General features: G+C 38.2%; 2 protein-coding genes across 6 annotated transcripts in view; both read right to left on the bottom strand.

The window, feature by feature from the left end:
* Unc5c (unc-5 netrin receptor C) overlaps positions 1–22549 on the bottom strand; it is a 359603-nt gene that overhangs the window by 154424 nt on the left and 182630 nt on the right. The window lies entirely within an intron of this gene.
* On the bottom strand, positions 14237–16267 carry LOC102908995 (mRNA-capping enzyme-like). 2 transcript variants are annotated; one of them, XM_016004747.3, is made up of 2 exons: positions 14578–16267; positions 14237–14543 (listed from the first exon to the last, which is right to left on the bottom strand). In XM_016004747.3, the coding sequence occupies exons 1-2, from the start codon at positions 16194–16196 to the stop codon at positions 14405–14407; spliced, it is 1758 nt and encodes a 585-aa protein (XP_015860233.1). In that variant the 5' UTR covers positions 16197–16267; the 3' UTR covers positions 14237–14404. The 2 variants fall into 2 exon arrangements, with proteins under 2 accessions (XP_015860233.1, XP_006986197.1); XM_006986135.4 differs by having other exon boundaries at positions 14244–16265.

Below are 22549 nucleotides of genomic sequence, written 5' to 3'. Positions count from 1 at the left end.
TCCACTTTCTACCATTACTCAATAATGGTATTCTAACAGCAGTGCCATTTTTATCTGGGTATTAGTAAATCATAGCATTTCTGCTTCTATTATTTCACACAGGCTTTGGTTTTTTTCATTTATATACAAGAGGAGACAGCTTTGTACCATGTATTATCTTTATAGACTTTCATTATACCTAATTCTTGACAGGAAAATATTATGCTTTGAACATCAATCTTGGAAGCTTTAGGTTGCTGGTTTTATTGCTATATCAAGCCCTAATTTTCATCAACTCAATACATAAGTTTCTACATTTCTGAATCACAAGACTTAAACTGTTATTGCTCATAGCATAAAATATAGGACCATTATCTCTTTGTCTGAGACTTGAAGCATATTCTTCTAAAATGGAATTTGCTTCCAAAGAACTTGAGAGCAATTTAAAATGAATGACTGAAAAGCTAATTTTATCTGCATTTGGCCACTCATCCATCAGAGAGATAATGTATGATATATTATCAAAAAGAAAGCAGCTGGAATTAACTGTTTGATTAAGAATCTAGGCTGTTTTTAATATTTTGATTAAAATATCCTTTAGAAGACAATGGCTATGGTCTACATATCAAGAAACATATCACTGGATTCATCCTTTAAATTCAAATAGTTGGATCAATAATGCCTTGAATGTACTACACATTTTGGATCTACTGAATATTTCTAACTTTAAAAGAAAAACTTTTTACTTCCAGACAAATATTTCCAAACCACATCCTTCTATTACTGAGTGTGATACAAAGTTAACAAGCTAGTTGACATTCAGCTACTTCTGAAACAGAAGGGCTCTCTTATGCCCCAGGTAAGTTCTTCTGATCTCTGGCTTTCATTCTATGAAACCTTCTTGTTCTCTTGCTAGTAAGAGAACAAGAAGGTTTTATGTAAGTTCTACTGTGCACCTGAACAAAAAATTTAAAGAACTATTTTTTTCTCTTCTTCATATAATTTACCAAGTATAAGATAAGAAAGTGGCTAGTTTCTTTTTCTGAACAATTCAGCTAAGAAATTTGAATGATGAGGGGTTAATGAAGACACATTTACATTAGAATATCAAGAGAACAAATAGACTTCAGAATCAAAAGGATTTGAAAATATGTATTTCTGAATAGGCTGCACGACTCATTTGAAACCACATTGTATATAGTGACATAAAAATTTGCATACACATGTATGAATATATTCACTTAAGTAATGTTTATTTAAAACTCACACAATATATTACAACAAAAGGTATTTGAACTTATTTGCATGAGATTGAGCATAACCAACCTCCAACTGAAGTATTGTTCAATAGGTTTCTGAAATATCCATCACAGGCATACTGTTTAGTCAATAAAAACAAGGATTCATATTTGTATGTGTTGAGCTAAGTAAATAAAGCAAATTTTGGCTAATTTTTATATGCTTTATCTATCAACAGAAAGGGGTGTGTGTACATGTGTATGGAGGTGACTGCCCCGCCAAGTATAAGGATGCATGAGGAAAAGCTTTGCAGCTGGCATTTGCAGACACTAGAGGTCATTACTTGTGGAGAGAAAATGTGGAAATGTTGATGGGGAATGTTTGTCTTTTATTTGAAGGCTTTTCAAATCCACTACAGCTGGTGCAAATATGTATATATATTTGGTATGACTTTTGAGCTTTTGCCCAAATTCAGAGATAGAGACACTGGATAACTCTCATGTAAAAAATAGTGTCAGCCTAGAATACCTTAGGATGCTTCATTAAGTTCAACTTTCAAAACCAAGAGCACTGACTCCATTAAAAATTATTCCATGTCTCCATTAAAACCCATGTTTGAGGACCATGGTATTTGCAAGTATTTCAATTTGATTTACTTATTTCTAGCTTCATTTCACTTTTCTCTTAATTCTGTCCCAAATTCCTCAGTTCTATGACCTCTGACTTTGAACTAACATACTTTACTACTTTTTTCATATTTTGTTCAGGAATTTATATTCAATGATCATTTTCCATATGTTCAGTCCTTGCTGTTATGGCTGAAGCTATACTTTATCTTCTTTATCTTTAAATGACATCTTACAGAAATAGAAATTACATGAAAGAAGATAATTTTTATGGTAATCTGAGTATATAATAGAAGTATTTTATTAGTCTTGTTATGCAAATACCATATTTATAATTAAGTAATAATACATTAGTGCTTTATTTTCTCCTTTAAATGCTTGATTTTAGCATATCAGAATGAATTGCTAATGTGTATGGTCCTCTTCAATGAATCATTGGAAATGCCTGCCATTTTCTTACTCCCTTCTAGTGGTTAGCATTAGAAGTCCTATACTTTTATTGTGAACCATAGTTGAAAATAAATAAGAGCACAAATAAGAATATTATAAAAATTGGGTCTGGAGAAATGACTCAGCAGTTAAGACCACTGGCTGATCTTCCAGAGGAGTCCAAAAAAAAACCACATGGTGACTCACACCCAGCTCTAAATACAGGATACAATGTCTTCTTCTGACCTCTGCCATCACCAAGCAAATGCACGGTGCACAGACATACATGAAGTTTTCCTGTGTCCCAGCCTGTTGGTGTTCGGGACAAATCTCTCCTACTCTCATCCCCCAAGTAAACACACAGAGGCTTATACTAATTAAAACTGCATGGCCATTAGCTCAGGCTTACTACTGACTGGCTCTTACACTTAAACTCAGCCAATTTCTGTTAATCTATATGTCACCACATTTTCTGTGGCTTTACCTGTGTGCCATTACATGCTGCTCCCTGGATGGCGAGATGGCATCTCCTGACTCAGCCTTCCTCTTCCCAGAATTTCCTTGTCTGCTTATCCCACCTATACTTCCTGCCTGGCTACTGGCCAGTCTGCATTTTATTTATCAACCAATCGGAGCAACATATTCACAGCACACAGAGCGATTTCCACAGCAATTGACAGACAAATAAGAAAACATAAGCTTGGTACTGATTTCACTATTATTTAACTAATGGGAAGGATTTATAGAAAAGCCTCCCCAAGATGTGGATATTTATTATTTTAATGTATTCACATCACATATCCTTGTGTCCTTTCTGGAAAATTGTGTGACGTAGTCAGCTTTTGGGTCAAGTGTGTGAGGCTCTGGTTCCCAGCTATCACATGTTAGAGTATGTGTTCCTGTGAAGGTATTTGTGATGTGATTAACCTCATAGGTAACCTGGAGTGAAAAAATGAATTATCCTTGATAATCTAAGTGTGTCTCAAGCAATCACTGAAAGGCCTCAGAGGCAGAACTGATGACCCTAGAATGCTCTACATCAGTTTTTAACTGAACAACTGAAAAATACAGGCAGACAAAGCTCAAGTCATCAGAATCTCTCTCAACTTCCAGCTCATCCCCTTCACAGCAGGTGAAATATCCCTTCCTCTGAACATGACACCCAGACTAAGTTTACATTGTGGCTTCATTTCCATTGCCCCTTCTCTGTATACATCCAGTCTCTACCAGATGGCCAGTCCATGCACAAGGGTGGTGCTTATTCACTTCCAAACATCCTATGTCTAGAGTGCCAGTCATAGAACTCAAAGCTTCCATTTCCTTTCAATTTGTAGTTATTCCTAAAGAAATTTCACAGGACAACACAGAATTGTATTGGAATTATTTCATTAACTAAAATCACAGGCATGAGAAGAAATCATTGTGAAATTATAGCAGAAATACATGTATCAAATGGTATCTCTCTGTGAGTGTGTGTATGTACACACACTGAGTGCATGAAGTATGTACTTATTAATATGTCTATGCTCATGTGGATGCACATTTATATGTGGGTATGGAGGGCAGTGTATGTTGGGTATATTTCCTTGATCACCTTCCACTCTTATTTTTTGAGGCAGGATCTTTCAGTGAACCTGATGCTCATTGATTTGGCTGGGTTAGCTAACCAATGAGCATCAGGGATCTGCCTATCTCTGCTGCTTCTAACTCTGGGGTGACAGGCACATGCTCTCTCTCTCTCTCTCTCTCTCTCTCTCTCTCTCTCTCTCTCTCTCTCTCTCTCTCTCTCTCTCTCTCTGTGTGTGTGTGTGTGTGTGGTGTGGTGTGTGGTGTATGTGTTTAGGTGATCTCAATTCAGTTTATGTTTCAACTGTAGGCACACTACGGACTGAGCTATTGTCTTAGCCTCCAAAGGCATAACTCAAGTGTTTGTAAGTACAAATATACTATCAATATTAAAACTTAATGCAAATTTTAATACCATATATCAGGAGCTGTACCTGCTTTGGACTAAGTGATTTTTTTTATGAAATATCAAAGGTTAAGTCTAACATGGTGTGAGTGGGAAGTCTTACAGCAAATCTGGCTTTATTGTCTTCATCTATTGTGCTTGTAATACACTGATGTATTACATCACTCTTCCCATTTATAAACCTCTTCTTCCTTGGGGACTCTATATTTGCACTATATTGCTTCCTGTCCTGTGTCTTTGACCTTCCACTTTCTCCTTTGCTTCTTAAATACAGTCAGATACTTCTCAAAGTTTTGCCTCTGGTCTCTCCCTCGGGCATCTCATCACACCAGTGACTTCAATTATCAGATCGTGTCACATGCATAACCTTCCCCTCCATTCTCTCTCCTTAAAACTCCCCGATGCCTTTGTATTGACTGAGAATGAAATCAGACTCTTCATCTAGGCAGCAAGGACTTTCCTGATTTGATTGCTTCTGCCCTCTACATCTCATGTCTTAGCCTCCTGTCCTCTTGCCAACATGTGGAGACAGACATCCTGGCACTGGAACCTTTACCACACCATACTCATCCACTTGCACTTTCTTGAAGGGCAGTTCTTTTCCTCCTTGCCTTGAAGGTTACAGCTCAATTTGTCTCCCAGGCAAGAAGAGAATCAACACCACAAAATCCAAATAAATGACTCCTAAAAAGGAGGGTTTTTTTTTCTGATTTCTTCTTATCATCTGTTATTTATTATTGTTATTATCTCAAATTAACTTGTTCACTAAGCTGATTTTCCCCTTCACACATATCTCCAAGCTCCATGAATTAAGGTATTTTCCATTTTGCTTAACACTGTGTCCTCAGCATTGACAATACACAGACTACCTTCTCTCTAAAACTAACCTTACTTTTAAAACCAGTTCCTCACTTCTTATTATAACATTATTTTCACAATCTAAATAGGGTCCTTTATTAAGGTGTTATAGATAAATTAAAGAATAGAGTCCCTTGCTTTTTATTTTAATTATTATAAGAGCCTTGATATTGATTTTAACTGCCCTGTGTTTTTCCTCCCTCAATTCTATCTCTACCTGCATTAGTCTGCTTTTCAATGCAGTGACAAAATACTAGAAATAAACAAGTTAAAAGGAAAAAAAAGCTTATTTTAGCTTATGGTTTGAGATCTCACATACATAACCTGGTCCATGGTCATTTGAATCCATCACCCCGGGACTCACATGACTGTTCATCTCATGACAATCAGGAAGCAAACAGCCTGAGAGAGGAAGGGGCTGCTGACAGGATAACCACGTCTAAACACAGGCTTCTGAGTACCAATTCCCTTCAATATGTCTCACCTGAATTTCTAACATTTCCGTATAAGCCAGGAGATCCCCAATGGATAAGATGGCTCCCTCACATCTCACTACTAAACATTGCTGCATTTGAGACTAAGCAGAAGCAGAGACATTTCAGATCCACACCATTATAGCAGTCCATGCATACAATAAGTATAAAATTTCCAGAATGAAAGTGAAATTGTAACAGCTTCTGCTGGAATGTCTGAGTATTCTACAGAACATGGTTCCACACTCATTTAACATCCGATTTCTTTACCAACACTCCTCCAAATTGGAATGTGGGAATTCCGTATCCTACAAATAGAATTTTAAAATTTTGTTCTTACTTCCACATAGTTTGTGGCTTAGAATCAGCATTCAGAATTGACTCCTCAATGTCTATTTCAATTCCATTAAAATATTCCTTTTTAGTCTTCTCAAATCTAACTATCCCTTGCTGTTAAGCTGTGAAAGTCCTATAATGCAATTGGAGAGATGAATGATTTTACTTCAGGTCAGGGCTACCATCTCCCAGAAGGTTTTAAAACTTTTTCTCAAATGTAGTGACCTTATCTATAGCTGGTGACTTATTTCAAGAACTATCCCCCCCCCAAAAAAAAAAACCACACACACACACACACAAAACCCTGCTATCTATATAGATAATGCATCATAAGTCAAAGTTTGGTGGAATCTCTAGCATTCTCATTATAAACAATACATTCATCTTTACCTGCTATAGAAAATTTCATGTTTATACGACACCACAGACCAAAAACTTCAAATACCTGTAACCTAGCTTTAAGGAATTTTCATAATATTCTCAAAACTCTGTGTGTGTATATATGTGTTTGTGTGTGTGCACTTGTGTGTATAAATGTTTATCACATGTTGTATACTGTGGTTAGAAGGCTAAGCTCAAACAGTAGAGACAAATACCACCAATTAAAAATAAGTTATACTTGCCGGGCGTTGGTGGCGCACGCCTTTAATCCCAGCACTCGGGAGGCAGAGGCAAGCGGATCTCTGTGAGTTCGAGGCCAGCCTGGGCTACCAAGTGAGCTCCAGGAAAGGCGCAAAGCTACACAGAGAAACCCTGTCTCGAAAAACCAAAAAAAAAAAAAAAAGTTATACTCATAATATTGGAAAATATAAAAAAGATGGAAACATGTTGAAAATGAGAGTGCTCCGTTTCTGTGATGTAATGGTCACCCTTAAAATTAACACACTGAAGTGTGACTACATGGTTTATCATACATTTAAAAGATCCGACAATGAGAAAACTGAGATTCCCCATACATATTGAAACTCTGCTTACTCTGTTTTTTTTTTATTCTTCTGTCATACATTATATCCAGCCTGCAGTGGCCCTTCCCTCCACTCCTCAGTCCCCCCTCCTTAAATAAGTTATTCTTTCAATTTAGTAAAAGACTTAATGCACAGAAAAAAAGAAAACGTCATCTTTAAGTCCACATGGCAGTTCATGAGCACAGAAAACATCAAAATTTAAAAGTAGACTACTACAGAGTTGTCTCAGATCAGAAACTGATAGTTAAATCTTGCCTCTTGCCACTTTTTCATTTCCTACATAAAAACTATCAACAAGTGCTTCTCTATGTGTGGCTTTATATGATTGATAGATCTCACCCTTTCTATGTTTCTGAAACTATTGCAATCATTTTTTCCCAGAACATTTCAACATCTCATAAACAGTATCCTTTGCCTCCTGCAGACATACACAGTCTGGCTGTTGCTCCTTGGTTTAAAGTACTACCGTCCCTCATTTCCTGTCAGCATGGTACACAAAAGCCATGATAACCAGTTGGTGTTTATCTCTGGACACATAATTCTTGCAGATAATTCACCTGGTAGTTTATTTAAAGTGTTTTACTTTTTAAAATTTATTTCTCTTTTTGAGATTATAATATAATAACATCATTTCCCCCTTCCCTTTCCTTAATTCACACTCTCCCATATACTGAACCCTTGTTTTTTTCAAAATCATCTTTTATTCATTAATTGTTGTTACATGTATGTGTGTGTTGATGTTTGACTTCCTTAGTAATTATTTTTTTAAATGCTACTACTCTTTCATTACTAAAATTACGCTAAGGTATTTTCATAGATTGAATTCTACAAAACAGCCATTAGATATATGCACATGTTTGTGAATAGTCATATAACTTTTAAAGACACAAATATGATCATGTTGAACATGTTTTTTCATGCTTCGGCTACTGAATTACACAGTATATTTGCTGGCTCCTTGGAATCATTACTTATAAGAAAATTGTTTATATTATAAACCTATTATGTACCAACTACAATTCTGCAATGTTAACATAAGTTAACATTCCCAATGTTAAAGACAAAACAGTGCTACATATTTATGGGCTTGGTGATGTTTCTACAACACTCAAATTTCTACACATTTTCCAATAAAGGCAAACATGCATCACAGCTGTTACCGACATCATTGCTATCCTGAGCTCCAGGTAGTTATGCTATAAATTTATGTATTCTGACATTTTTAGAAAATGATGTTTCTGCAGCTGGTGCTCTAATTGAAGGAAAGAGTTAATTCTGCTGATGAGCAAGAACATTGAGTGTGAACCCCTGCCTTTGTATCAGATCTGTGTGGACAGAACCAGTGGCATTCTTGTACTGAACTGAACATGAAATGTACTGACATGAAGGACAATATGCCCGACAGACTGAAGAAGATGGAAAGGATATGGATCACCTCCAGCATACTGTAGAGTGGGTTAATGTTTCTCAATGTCACCTCCCCTGCCACTGGAAATCAGAATGCTTGACACCTGGACACCAAATTACTAAAGCTTCAAGCAGTGGCACTTCCTTCTCCATGTGAGGCCTGGCATCTCCTTGACACTTCACTCTTATGGTCCCTTCAGGCTCCTTGGCCTTTACTCCCCCCTTTAACCCCCATCACTAATTAAATCTGGACAGCTCTTTGCTGAAAATAGTTTTCTTCAAAGTTTTCATTCAGTGTTCCCCTCTGGGCAATTTTTGTCACTTTAGTCTAGCCTGCCCTCTTTACATGAAGTTTAAAGAGGTGAGCTATTTTTTATAAGATACAAAACAACAACAACAACAACAAAAACCCTCTTTCAAGACCTAAAGCTTCCTTGATGCTTCACATAAGGACTAGCATGTGAAACCTGACAAAAATCTTCAGCCATGAAATATTAGTTTTAGAAGTTTATGGATAAACAAAATGTTCTAAGAACTCTGATCTCACTTGAGGTAGCTAAATTTTTAAGACATTGTCTGGTAACAGTTTTATTTGGGATCTAATTAAATTCTGTATTAAAAAACAAAACAAAACAAAAAACTACCTAATACAGTTGGGCACATCATCAGTAAACTTGTTTTGGAAATCATATTAGACCTCAGAATTAAGCAGTGCCATTAATGTATTATCTATTTAGGAAAAGAAAAAAAGTTGAGATGAAAAATATATGGAGTTAATTCCCCAGAATATGGTCTTGATCATTGTTTCCCCCTTTAGAAATAAAATAAAAACTTAAGTAGTCAACCACTTTAGACCTACTTCCATATCTTATAAGTAGTCCTTCAAAATTGTTTATTTACTTAAACATTTAATGATCAGGCATAGAGATCTTTGGGCTGGTCACAGGTAGTGATCCCTAGGGCAATGGGCTTCTCCATCACTTGATGTCCAGAGAACTATTTCTCAGCCTAGTAATTGCTACTTATACTTTTTTCAAAAGAGGCAGGGGTTGTATTCTTGTGTTTTATTTTTGAGACAGAGTCTCAAAGACATAGCTCATTCTACCCTGGAGCTCACTCTGTAATGCAGACTGATTTCAAATTCATGATCCTACTGCCTCAGCCTCCTAAGTGCTGGGTTAACAATCATGTACCATCATGCCTAACTATAAGAAATGTTTCATTTTCAGCTATATTTTGAAAAACAACTTTTAAAATATCTTAGATAAATGAATACTTAGATATTAAACATTTGTGCATGCCTCCAAGACAATTTCTATGTGTAACAGAGGAATTGTTAGGGAATCTAGATGTTTCTTGCTTGGTAAACATGACTGAGTTACAGAGGACATTGTCTTCTACATTCTGGAAATGTATTTAAGAAGAAAATTCTCTGGTATTACTATGTTTAGCAATAAAAACAAGACTACAAAACAAACATTCATAAAGCACTTACAAAAGGCCAGGTACCCCATTGTGGATGTTAGATTCATTCTCTCATTTATTTCCCACAGTAGCACCATGGATAATATCATTATTTCCATTATAAAGATGGAAATACTGGCAGAGAAATGAATTACCTTCATAAAAATATGCATATCTAATAAATATCAGAAATAGTCTTTGACTATTGGTTAGTACCTCGGCTTAGAGAACCACCTGATGTGTCATCCACTCTATGAAGTTGCTCATGATGATACAAAAAAAAAAAAAAAAAAGAGAACTATGACCCAAGCTTCCACATAACCATGTTTCCTGGTCTCCTCAGAGATATCAGCAATATGTTTTTATTGTTTTTTTTTTAATTTGTATTACTTTCTAATTCCATGTAAATGCTTGTATGCACTGCTTTTAAATTCCTATCAAAGCTGATTTGTGGGCGGGACAGATAGTTCAGCAGTTGAGTGATTGCATGTCATTTAGAGGACTGTAACATGAATCTTAAGAGGTCTTACTAATAAAAACAAACCTGGAGCCAGGTACTGGGGTCAACCCTGGAAGGTCAGAGAAGCAAAACAAGCCATAGCCATCTCACCTTGCCAATTCCTCAGCTGGTCCTGTTTCCTGAGACTGGAAGCCTCTCAGTCCTCATCCAGAATGAATCTCAGCTGAACTGTTGCTCAAAAGTCTAAAAGCTTAACCAGCCAAAAGCTTCTAGTTCCTGGTTTTCACACCTTAAATACCTTTCTGCTTTCTGTCATTACTTCCTGGGATTAAAGGCGTGAGTCACCATCCCTGGCTGTTTCCAGTGTGGCTTTGAACTCACAGAGATCCGGATGGATCTCTGCCTCTCAAGTGATAGGATTAAAGGTGTATGTGCCACCATTTTCTAGCCTCTATGTCTATCTAGTGGCTGTTCTGTCCTCTGACACCAGATAAGTTTATTAGGATGCACAATATACTGGGGGACACAATATCACCACAGAGGACCATAGTTCAGTTCCTAGCACCCGTGTTGTATGGCTTACAATAGCCTGTAATGCCTGTTATTGAGGCTCCAACTCTCTTCTGGCATTCTAGTGTACCTGTACACACACACACACACACACACACACACACACACACACACACTAACAAATTTATTTTAAAATAAAAAATGTAATGTGTATATTAAATCAACTCATAGAAAAAAACAATAAGATTTTGTATAGACTATGTCTGGCAACCCATAAATAATTTGCTGTTCCACAGAATTAGGTATTAACCCTGGTAAAATTGCCATCAAATAGATGATAATAAACTGAGGTAATGTGCAAAAAATAAAGGAAACTCAGGTAGAGGAGGATGATATGTGGCAGGACGGGGCCACTGAGAATCTAGCCCTGGTCTTTTGTGATATGGGAAAAGACATGTTTGGACACTGTCCATTTGCCTTTGTCGAGTGTCCAAAAGGAAATGGGAGTTGATTGCATTTGCTAATACAGAGAAATCGGCTATTTGTGGGAAGGGAGATGGCACAGCTTGTCGTGTTAAGGAGGCATTTTATCAAAAAGGCACTCGTGTCTAGAAAATAGAGGTCTTTTTAGGAAAGCATATCCTTCCTGTCTTCCACTCCAGTAAACCTGAGGAGTGAAAACACATTTGTGAGTGCAGTAAGTTCATTGACATTAGCAGCATATCATTTTCCCAAAGTCTGAAAGAGCAATGGATTGATTTCATGGTTCACAGTAGGACAGGGTAGTGCAGCATGGCTCACATGTCTTTTGGAAACAATATAAATCCATAGAGCTATTTCAAGGCCTCATGAAGAGGTGATAAACTGCTGGATTTGGTTACACATTTCCTTCTGTGGGGATGATTTCATCTACTCCTTTTAGATAAGTCAGACAGATTTGTTGTTTTCATGCTCCGTTTTTCTTCAAATTTAGTCTAAATGAGCAGGTTGATTTCAGGGCATGTCTCTTAACTCCCTCTTCTTCCGCTTGGGTTCAACTCAAGTTCTTGTGAAATCATTACCCTTTCTGTACCTTCAAGATGGACTGCCACAGAACCAAATTACAAAGTAAACAAAAGGAAGTTAAGAATGTGTTCCTCAGGGATATGTTGTTTGTGAAGATGTGGGCACAGAATCACACAGCGCTTGTGAAAGCATCTCCTCCACAGCATGGGCTGCCTGTACATCCTAAGCCTACGACTCTCTGAAGCACACAAAGCCCCTCAGGTCAGAGAGCCACTTGGCTCTCCTCCCAAAAAGAGCCACATCCAAATCAAAGCAGACAATCTCCTTTCAAAAGTTGGAAGTGCAAAGAAGCAAGGCAATATAAGAGGCATTTGCTTGTCTTGGCAATCACTGCCAGTCCTTCAGGGAGAGCTTTGTTTGTAAGATCTGTCAAGAAAACCAAGCTTCCTGTTCTTCATGTATTGGAAAATCAACTGAACATCACTGAGTGAAAGACTCTAAACATATTCTTATGATGCTCAGTAGCAATTTATCTGTTCACTTCTGGTTCTTCCATATTTTCGAGAACCATAAGACATGTCTAAAACAAAGAAACAAATTCTTTATCACTCATTACCTACAAGTCTGACCCTTCCCAAAAATGACTAGGTTAGGGGAAAACAGCACCCTACAGTAATTGTTACATAAGTCAGTACACATCTCCGAGAGCTCCCACAGTTTCATCACCTGCTAAGTGGGGGAGAGGGGAAGTGTGCTGCTTTTATTTTCCTATCATCTGCTCCTTGTTTGTATCATAACCAGCCCCGCACTCTCTTGGTCCATGTGGCTGGGGTTCCTATCACTCCCTCTTTAGTCTCATAGCATTCCAGTCTTCTGACCATAATTACCAGTTCAGGATGAGCACATGACTGAAGGCTGTGGAACTAAGATAAAATCTAGGATGCCAATGTAGTGGAAGATGAATGCTGAGGGCATGAGCTGTTAGTAGGAAATGTAAGGGTCACCTTAATGTAGGACAGAAAGAGCTGGTTTTCATGAGGCACAGCAACAGAAAGGCAGAGCACAGAGGTGTGGCAAGAGTGTGCACAAGCTGCCACCCAGGTCACTAAATCTAATTAGGGTGGAAAGCGGTGTGGTCTCATTGCTGAGTTTTTCTCTTGTATGAAACAACAATTTTGGTTTTCCTTTTGTCTTAAGGTTATTTAACCTGTACTTCCTTCATATGTACAGAACTCCTTAATTATTAAAACAGAATGACTGAAGTGACCTGTCAACAGGAATATTTGAGAGAAGTTCTTACTTCTAACAACATAAAAACTAAAACCTATTTGACTTTACCAAATATAATTGGATCATTATGTGGGATGATGAGCAAGGAGACCCAACAGAAAACAAGAACTAATCAAATAACAACCATTTGCCCTCTCCATTTTTATGCCAAAAGCCCTCTAGATATTCAGAACAGAAAAACAACAACAACAACAACAAAAAACAAAACAAGACAAAACAAAACAAAAGCCAGTAAAATTGTGGATTAGGCAGAATATAGGAATATCATATTAGACAACTCTAGGGGGCACCATTAACGCTTTAGTTTGTGTTAACATCAACCTTGGAGTTATGCATGTAGGGAAAGCCTAGCCCAACTACCCTTTGCCAGCTGGTGGACTGGGCCAGAGAAACACTTGCCCTAGCAAGTGTTTTCAATCACCATAATGGTTCTTCTTGGCTGTTTCATTGTATAATGAACGGATTATTGTCTGCTATATTTGCATTTGGGGGGCAGATTTCTGGCAGACAGCTGGCACCACAGGTTTACCATGACACAGAACAGACACAAATTGCCTTTCCCTGTTTGCCTGTATTTGTTATTGAGCCCCTGGCTGTAGATGTAATTCTAAATGTTAAAAGCCCAAGAGGTCAGAGCACTTGCGACTAGCCTTTAGCTTACCAGTTGCTGCCGTCCTTCCCCTGATACAGAGAGACCTTCTCTTGTGTGACCCGTCTTTTTATTGCCTTTCTGTTCTGCCCTCTCATTGGCTCTAAACCCAACCAAATGACTTCCTCATCACTGCCAGTCTATACAGACCTCCAGGTCTCTGTGGTTGGTACTGGGATTAAAGGCATGTGTCACCATGCTGGCTGTGTCCTTGAACACACAGATACTTTGCCTGCCATGTGATTGGATTAAGGGCATGTGCTACCACTGCCAGACTTCTGCTAAATGGCTTACTCTTAGCTCTGACTCCCAGGCAACTTTATTTATTAACATACAAATAAAATCACATTTCAGAACAAATAAAATATCACCATATTTCCCCTTTTTATTTTAATAAAAAGAAAAAAGGAAAAACGTTATAACTAATATAACAAAAACTATATACAATAAGTACAATAACTATATACAATATATACAACCAATAAATACCTAAACAATGTCTAGCCATTTGCATTTGACAAATTCAGAGAAAATAATTCCATTATCTATCCTATTTTGGTAAGTCCAAAATGTACCTGATTCACTGTCTATCCTAACTTATATTACTAATAGAACTCTCTTATAATGTCTTTCCTTAAAACACATGTGTCAGTGCCAAGCCACATTTGTCTCTTCAATTTCTCTGGCTGTGTAAATGAGGCAACAGCATTCTTCTCTTTCTTCTTTCCTCTTAAGCATGAGGTCAGAGGCAGGGACTAGGTTGGCCAGTGCAGTCTCTTGGGAGGTGGGGCTGGCATGAGCTCTGTGTCAGGGTCCAGGGGATACTTTCGCTTCTGTCCTTGGGTAGCTGCTGCACATCTGTCAATGAATTCAAACAGCATCTCCTTGGTGACAGGGTTCAAGATACTATTGCACACAGCCATGGCTGTGTTGTAGGCATTTGGGAAACTTTTGTCTATTCTCTGTCTCATAAAGACCCAGCTGTTGTTCTCAAATTTGCATTCTATGATTTTGTTGTTGTACTGTTCTAGTTCTTTTGTCAACTTGATTTGTGCAAAGGCTCTTTCATAACCTGCAACATGGAGAAGGCCAACCTTCTGTGGAAGCAACCCTTCTCCTCCCATTCTTGTTATCTTTAGTCGAAAATCCACAGAGTTCAGACTGGGAGGTTTCCATTTCAAAATATCATCACATCGACCAGGTTTGTATTTTCCAATAGGCTGAAAAATAAGTCCATCCATCTTATGGCTGAGTTCTTTGGCAAAATTTCCTTCCAGGAGCTTTCTTGAAATATTGATGTCAAAAAATTGTTTAGGTCTCACACTAAATGGTTCCTGTGTTTTGTCAATGAGCCCAGTCTTCATTTTTTCATGTCGTGGACTTATGATTTCACATTCAATACACTGCAGGCGAATATTAAAATCACAATCTCCAACTGGTTGTGCATTGAATTTAATTATGTCGTATATTAAATATCTTGGAAAAGCCTGTCCATTTACTTTGTCAATGATCATTTCCCCATCCAAAAGGGTATTTGATAAATGCATGTGGAGATTTTTGCGAAATGGAAATTCCATATTTGAAACATGAAACACTGAGTTATCTCTGTCAATCATAAAAACTTCATTTGTGCCATCAATCAACATCATGTAACGTGTACCGTCTGCCTTCCAGCTTACTTTATATGGCTTCTGCTCTAAAAGTCTAATATTTTGCTTGTCCATGGAAACAGGCTGTGCTCCAGGAAACCCAGACCCTTCCCAGCCACAGAACTGATGACATTTCTGCTGTACTTCTCCTAACTTTGGTTGAGTGGTTACTTGAGTTACACCTTTAACAGTTATACCTTCCAAGAAAATAGCACCCGGTTTTAACCGTTCTTTTCTCCTTTTATCAAAGGAATCACTTGACCCTGGTTCTGAGTCCTTTTTTCCATCTTCATCATCATCCTCAAAACACCAATCTGGCAAGACAGGTGGTGGTGGTGCTTCTTCTATATCACCATATCGCCGAAAAAGTTCCTTCAAATAGTCACCCTTATAGATTCCTGGTGGTCTGGCTTGGGCAAATGTAGCAACTGCTGCTTGAATACTCCAACCCATCTTCTCAACCAAATAAGCACATATAAGGAAACCTGTCCGGTTGAAGCCATGGGTACAGTGAACACCTATAAGTTCAGGTGGGCTTCTTTTACTAAACCTCTCACACAGGCGAATGAATGTCTCAGTATTCTCAGTCGTGGGGCATTCACCATATCCCTTACACCGTAGTTTGATATACTTGATTCCTTCTTTTTCTATGTCATTTCTGTCATAGAACCTGGAAGTATTTGTCAGATCCACCAATAAGCTCATTTTAACCTTCAGACTCTTTAGATAATTTGAGAACATACTGGGATGGAACCGGTTTTCTTCAGCAACTTGACTATCAAATCTTGGCCCTAGCATTGTCTTCAGTGGTAAGAATCTTCCTGCCACCGGCTGGCCGCGCCTCGGACAGTTCAACCACCGAGACGGGATCTTGTTGTAAGCCATGTCTGCACCGCACACCGCCACTTAGCTGACTGCTAAATGTAGATATAATTCTAAACAGTCTTAATAAGTAAGAAACACAGAGCCAAATAAAGAGTTAAAAGCCCAAGAGGTCAGAGAACTGGTGACTAGCCTTTAGCTTACCAGTCGCTGCCGTCCTTCCCCTGAGACAGAGAGACCTTCTGTGTAACCTGTCTTTTTATTGCCTTTCTCTTCTGCCTTCTCATTGGTTCTAAACCCAACCACGTGACTTCCTCGTCACTGCCTGTCCATACAGACCTCCAGGTCTCTATGGTTGGTAATGAGATTAAAGGTGTGTGTCACCATGCTGGCTGTGTCCTTGAACTCTCAGAGACTCCGCCTACCAGGTGATTGGGATTAAGGGTGTGTCCTACCACTGCCAGACTTTCTGATAAGTGGCTTGTTATTAGGTTTGACCTCCACACAACTTTATTTATTAACATACAAATAAAATTACATTTCAGCACAAATAAAATATCACCATACCTGGCCAAGGTACTACTAAATCAGACTTCTGAAAACACAAAATGTTGTATCTCAGGATGACACAGGTCTTTGGGTGGTGGGAGATTCTTGAACATTAGATAAATTAGCAAGTGAAGCTTGTACAATCCAAAGGTCTTTTACAGCAATAATATCCTTTCAGTTTGTTGCTACAGCAATATTTCATTGTACATTAGCCAAAAAGTAAGTACTCATATTAAGCTAAGAGCTATGTGTTAATGATTACATGAATGACATAAAAGATGATTTAATCTTCTCTTGGAGAAAGACAGACAGAGAGAGAGAGAGAGAGAGAGAGAGAGAGAGAGAGAGAGAGAGAGAGAGAGAATATCTTCTTTGATATAATGCCCCTTCCAAAACAATGGAAAATTATTCATTATTTAGTTGTTTGTGCTGGTAGCACTCCTTCCAAGGCACAGGAAACATTTTGGAAGAAGGGACAGAAAGAGGAGAGGAATATGTATGTGGTGACACTGTGTTCCCCAAAATATTGTGCACCCTAATAAACTTATCTGGGGTCAGAGAACAGAACAGCCACTAGATAGACATAGAGGCCAGAAAATGGTGGTACACACGCCTTTAATCCTATCACTTGGCAAGCAGAGATACATCCAAATCTGTGAGTTTAACGCCACGCTGGAAACAGCCAGGCATGGTGACTCACGCCTTTAATCCCAGGAAGTGATGGCAGAAAGCAGAAAGATGTATAAGGCGTGAAAACCAGGAACTAGAGTTGGTTAAGCTTTTAGGCTTTTGAGAAGCACAGTTCAGCTGGGATCCATTTGGATAAGAACTCAGAAGCTTCCATTCTGAGGAAACAGGATCAGCTGAGGAATTGGCAAGGTGAGGTGGCTGTGGCTTGTTCTGCTTCTCTGATCTTCCAGCCATTCACCCCAATACCTGGCTCCCGGGTTTGATTTTATTAATAAGACCCTTTTAAGATTCATGCTACATCTGGCATCCAACGTTTGTGGTACGAATTCACAAAAAAGCCATTTGCCTGTGGCCTTGCGGGCCCCAGCCCAGACCCGAGCTACCCTCAGCCACTATGGTGAATCACACTGGTTGGATTTACTGAAGGAGGCAGAGGCAGGAGGATCCCAAGTATGAGGCTGGCCTAGCAGGCTTGCTAAGGAGAAGCTTCGCCCAGGGCTGAGCCACAAACAGTGGTGGGACCATGGAGGCAGTAGCTGATGCTCTGAGTTGCTGGCTGCTTCTCATTGTGTTGGTGACTGCAGTAATGCTGTTACCTGGGATGAAGGGTTTACTGCTGCTTGTTCAGAAAAGAATTGCTAGGACCATCGTGTTACAAGAAAGCATTGGCAAAGGTCACTTAGGCAAGACAAATGGTAGGGAGAACTTGCTGTGAAGATTTTCTCTTCTAGGGAAGAACATTCATGATTCTAAAAGACAGACATTTATCAGACTGTGATTGTTCCAAACCATGGAGGAGGCAAAAAAAAAAATCTGCAGGGGAACCATGACCACGCCCAACATCAACTTTGAAATCTTCTAAAGGAAGACAGGGCCCCACAAAGATGATTCCACATAGACTATGGCAAAGCCATTAAGCTGATTAACACCACAGAAAGATTAGCTTTGGACTACAAACTGCTCAGGACAATTTCGAGATAGCTAGCTGAGATGATCCAGATCACAGACAACTAGAGCAAGGACTTGAGACAAGCCCTGCAATTTCCCATTATGCAGAGACTGTACAACAAATGATACAGGTCCTACCTCTCCCAGGACTTGACAATTAACCCAAACTTTTTCTTTTCAGGATTCCCTAAAGATGCCAATGATCTACCTCATATCTATATTCTCTTTTTTGTCAGTTACAGTCTGAAAATATTAGTGGACAATTTCAGAAGTCAATGAGTCAGAATTTTAATTTGCACACCATTCTGAGTAGCATGATGAAATCTTAGTGCCTCACTCTGTCCAGCCTAGGATATGAGCAAGTTCTTTATCCATCACATCTGTGAGTATTCCCTATATGCTGCCTAGTTACTCTGTGGTGCTCTTGGTTATCAAGTTGACTCTGGTATGGCATTGCTTGTTTTGGTGGGAAGTACCAATAGCCAAACCATGGGTTGAGATGTCCTTTACTGCATCTCAACACATTTGTATTGCATTTTCTATTATACTGAGAAGAAGGGTGAGTCTATGGGGCATGATATTTTGAGAGAGAACCTATAGTGATATAAATACATTTTAAAATTTATTTATTTACTTATGTCATAATACTAAAAAGGGAATGCGATTCTACAGCTGGTCGTAGGGAGCTTAGGGAATCTCAGTGACCCACAGACCAATCTTAAAGACTAAGGGATGGATTTCGAACATATTCCTTTGCCTTAACTCCAATTTGGGACATGAATCTTAATTTCTTCTTCTTCTCCCTCCCCTCCTCTTCCTCCTCTACTTCCTTCTCTTCCTGATCCTTCTCATTGTTCCATATGATATCATCTGTGTTTATTTTGAGGATTCATTGAACTGCATGGTGTATGTTCCCAACAGTGCCTGGCATGATGTACAAACTGAATAAACACATTCCTCTACTCAATTCCTCCTCATCACTGCCTCTATGATTTTTCTGTCCCACCAAACTCTTCAATGACTTTTATTACTCATTAAGACTTTTGTATTTTAAAGCATTTTCAAATCTTCTTTATCAATCCAGTATGGCACCATCACCACCAACAAAACAGTTTAATTGATGTATTTTCAAGTTTTTCTTGTACATAGTATCTCACTGAATATTTTACAGCCACTTGAAGATTTAATTTCATAATGTTATTTTTAATGAGTAATATCTATTCAAAACTGTTCTTTAATTTAAATATGTTCTTAAATGTAAATGAACCTCTCTTTTCAAACACAGATCAATTTCTCATATATGTAAAATTAAAATTAGAAATGCCCTAAATATCAATGTATTTAAAATTATTGAAAGAAAACAACATAAAGTGAGGCACAACACCAAGATGAAGGTTGTCTGGATGACTGATTGTCTCTCAAGAGCTGAGCAAAAGCATTCATCCACAAGGCAATATTTTCCTTGTTATCCTGGGTTTAGCTACCCTGTACCAAGCGATGTGTTCCCCCAGGATTTCTTCACTTTAAAGAATTTCCTGAGAAGCAATCTTTCCTATCTAAATTATAAGATATAATAGAATGAATTGGGTTTTTTTCCCATTAGAAGAGAAATTAGATTTTTGTTTTCAGAGTGTCCTGGGGCAAAGGTACTGAAAATTCACTCTCTGGGCTCTCAGAGACTTGGAACTACTTCCTAAAGAGAAGGAACAAGTATTATTTAGGATATGAAAAACAGGTAAATGTTATCACCTATTCATAAGATACATGTGAGGCTGAAAGCCTTAATCAAGTTGCAATTTATGTTTGAGCCAAAATTTATTGAGTGATGACTCACTAGATCCTCTAGTCTAAACCCCTGCATGAGTTCTGACTGCCTAGCACACCCAACAACAACAAAACAACACAATCAAACCTTATCTCTTTTCTAGGTTCCTTTAATTAATTTACTTATTTTTGTGTTGTTTTTTGAGCCAGGGTCTCTCTGCATAGCTCTAGCTGTCCTGGACCTCACAGGTCTGCCTCAAACTCACCAAGTTCCAACCAGCTCTGCTCCCTCAGTGTTGAGATTAAAGGCATGCATCACCACACTCAGCCAGATGCCTCTAATTCTTGATGTTCTCTCATATTCCAAAAAGATCCTATTTGAACAAAACATCAAAGAATAGCCTAGGAATATAGCTCATTGAAACATGTAACCTAAAGCTAGACCATGGCTGAGCATGTCACTCAGTAACAGAGCTTGGCTAAGCATGTGCACAAATCTAGTGCTTGTTCAGTGGGCCACAGTAATCTGTTGAGCTTTGACCAAAAAGAAGGGCTTATGTTGCGTGATATTTTGATCGCATTCTGACAATAAAGTTTGCTTTGAGTTAGAAGACAGAGCTAGTCACTAGCTGGCCAAAATCAACCATAGAGATCTTAGACTAAGGACAGAGAGGAGACAGGGGGTAGTAAGGCAGGCCAAAGAGAGGATCTTAAATCTTTTGGATTGAGGAATGGAAGAAGTAGAGATCACTGGTGGCTTCCCTATTGCTTCTCTGTTCCAAAGTAAACTTTATTGTCAGAATGTGATCAATTGTAAATATCTTACACTTACACTTGTAAATATCTCTTGCAGCTCAGCAGCATCTCCCAGGGACCCAAGAGTCATTCTCAAGACTGAAACCATCAAAAGTATAAAGACCTCATTTTCTGATTCTCCATCAGGAGACAGAACCTAACTTTGGTAGTCACCAGCCAACAAGCTCAGGTGGCCTAGATTCATCTATACCAGGCAACCATTTAGATAATTACATCTCTGACTCTGAGCCTCTGTGCTCTCCTTTAGTTTCTTGCTTTTAGTTTGCTTTAAAATTTACTCATTCTGGAAGTCAAAAGCTAAGGCATGTATTATTTGTGACTTTGCTTTTAACACTTCTCTCATATGTACTACTTGGATAGTAGTTTCATAAGCTATTATTTTAGGGACATCAAAACCATTTCTATTGATCCCATTGTCTTTTCCCTGGGTCTGCACAGGTGTCTAATGGATGAGTTTTTCACGTCAGGTGACTAGATAATCTATATTCATTTCATACTAATTATATTTTCTGAACATGCATCTGCTGAATAGCCATGACTTTCTTTTTTTTAAAATTTTCTATGAGCAAATCTCTGATCACTTTAAAATCTTTTCTCTTTATCTATCTTTAATCATCTGACTTTCCTACCTGTCCCAAATCCTGTCTCAAGGAAGACAGATTTGAGACTGGAGTCTCTCCCCTTCTCCTCATCAGCTACAAAACAAATCAACTCTCTTTTATGTAACTCATGGCTTCAGTATCTAGCAACTGATTAGTGGGCAAAGCTGTGTGATGCCCAAGGATACTGGAAGACCCTTCCTTCCATAAACACAAGTGCAAACATCAGTTTAAAATTATCTCAAAGGCAATATGTTTCATGATTAAAACCCTCAGAAGTCATCTCAATGAGCCCAATCAAACAACTTAGTAAGCTGTGTCCCATGTGAGGATGCCAGATTCATAACAAGGTTATGCATTGGACTCATCCCTTGAAGTTTAGATAATCTCATCACAAATCTATCTCATTGAATCTTTACTGTTCTACCAGATAGATCAGGACTAGTGCACCCACATTTTACATGTAAGGACACCAAGGTTCTGAAAACAATGTCAAACCTATGGTCACAGCACTGTCAAAACAAGTCAGATCTGGAAACTGCAGCTTACTACTTCCTCTCCAGGCATTTGTGACATGGTGTTTTATTAATATGTGGATATTTGAAGGTCTACCCATCAAATGTGCTATATTTATCTTATAAAGTGCAATTATTTCTTCTTTCAAACCTTAATTCTATTTCCCACAGAACAGAAACACACAATCAAGAATATGTCTCTGATGCTCTCCAGACCCTTGAATATTATTACTTAATATTAGCATCATCTTATCTTTTCTGTTCTGGTGTTTATACTTTTCACATAGATTAATTTAGATTATTCTGGTAAACATTTGTTGTTTTAAACAAGGGAACAACCTGCACTCACTAGATATAGTGAGTACTTAGAATTTTTTTTCTAAGAAAATGCTTATAGATTGTGTTAGAAATGGGATATAGATCGTACCTCTGGAAAGTATTTGTGTATTATATTCCTTAGGAATGGCTGAAAAAATCCTTCTGTTGACAGACAGACATGTAGAATTAATAGGTACTTTAACAGAAGCATTGCAGG

This window comes from Peromyscus maniculatus, chromosome 6 (assembly GCF_049852395.1).
Source record: "Peromyscus maniculatus bairdii isolate BWxNUB_F1_BW_parent chromosome 6, HU_Pman_BW_mat_3.1, whole genome shotgun sequence".
Lineage (NCBI taxonomy): Eukaryota > Metazoa > Chordata > Mammalia > Rodentia > Cricetidae > Peromyscus > Peromyscus maniculatus.
Note: the sequence above shows the minus strand (reverse complement) of the source record. Positions and strands in the feature narration are given on the sequence as shown.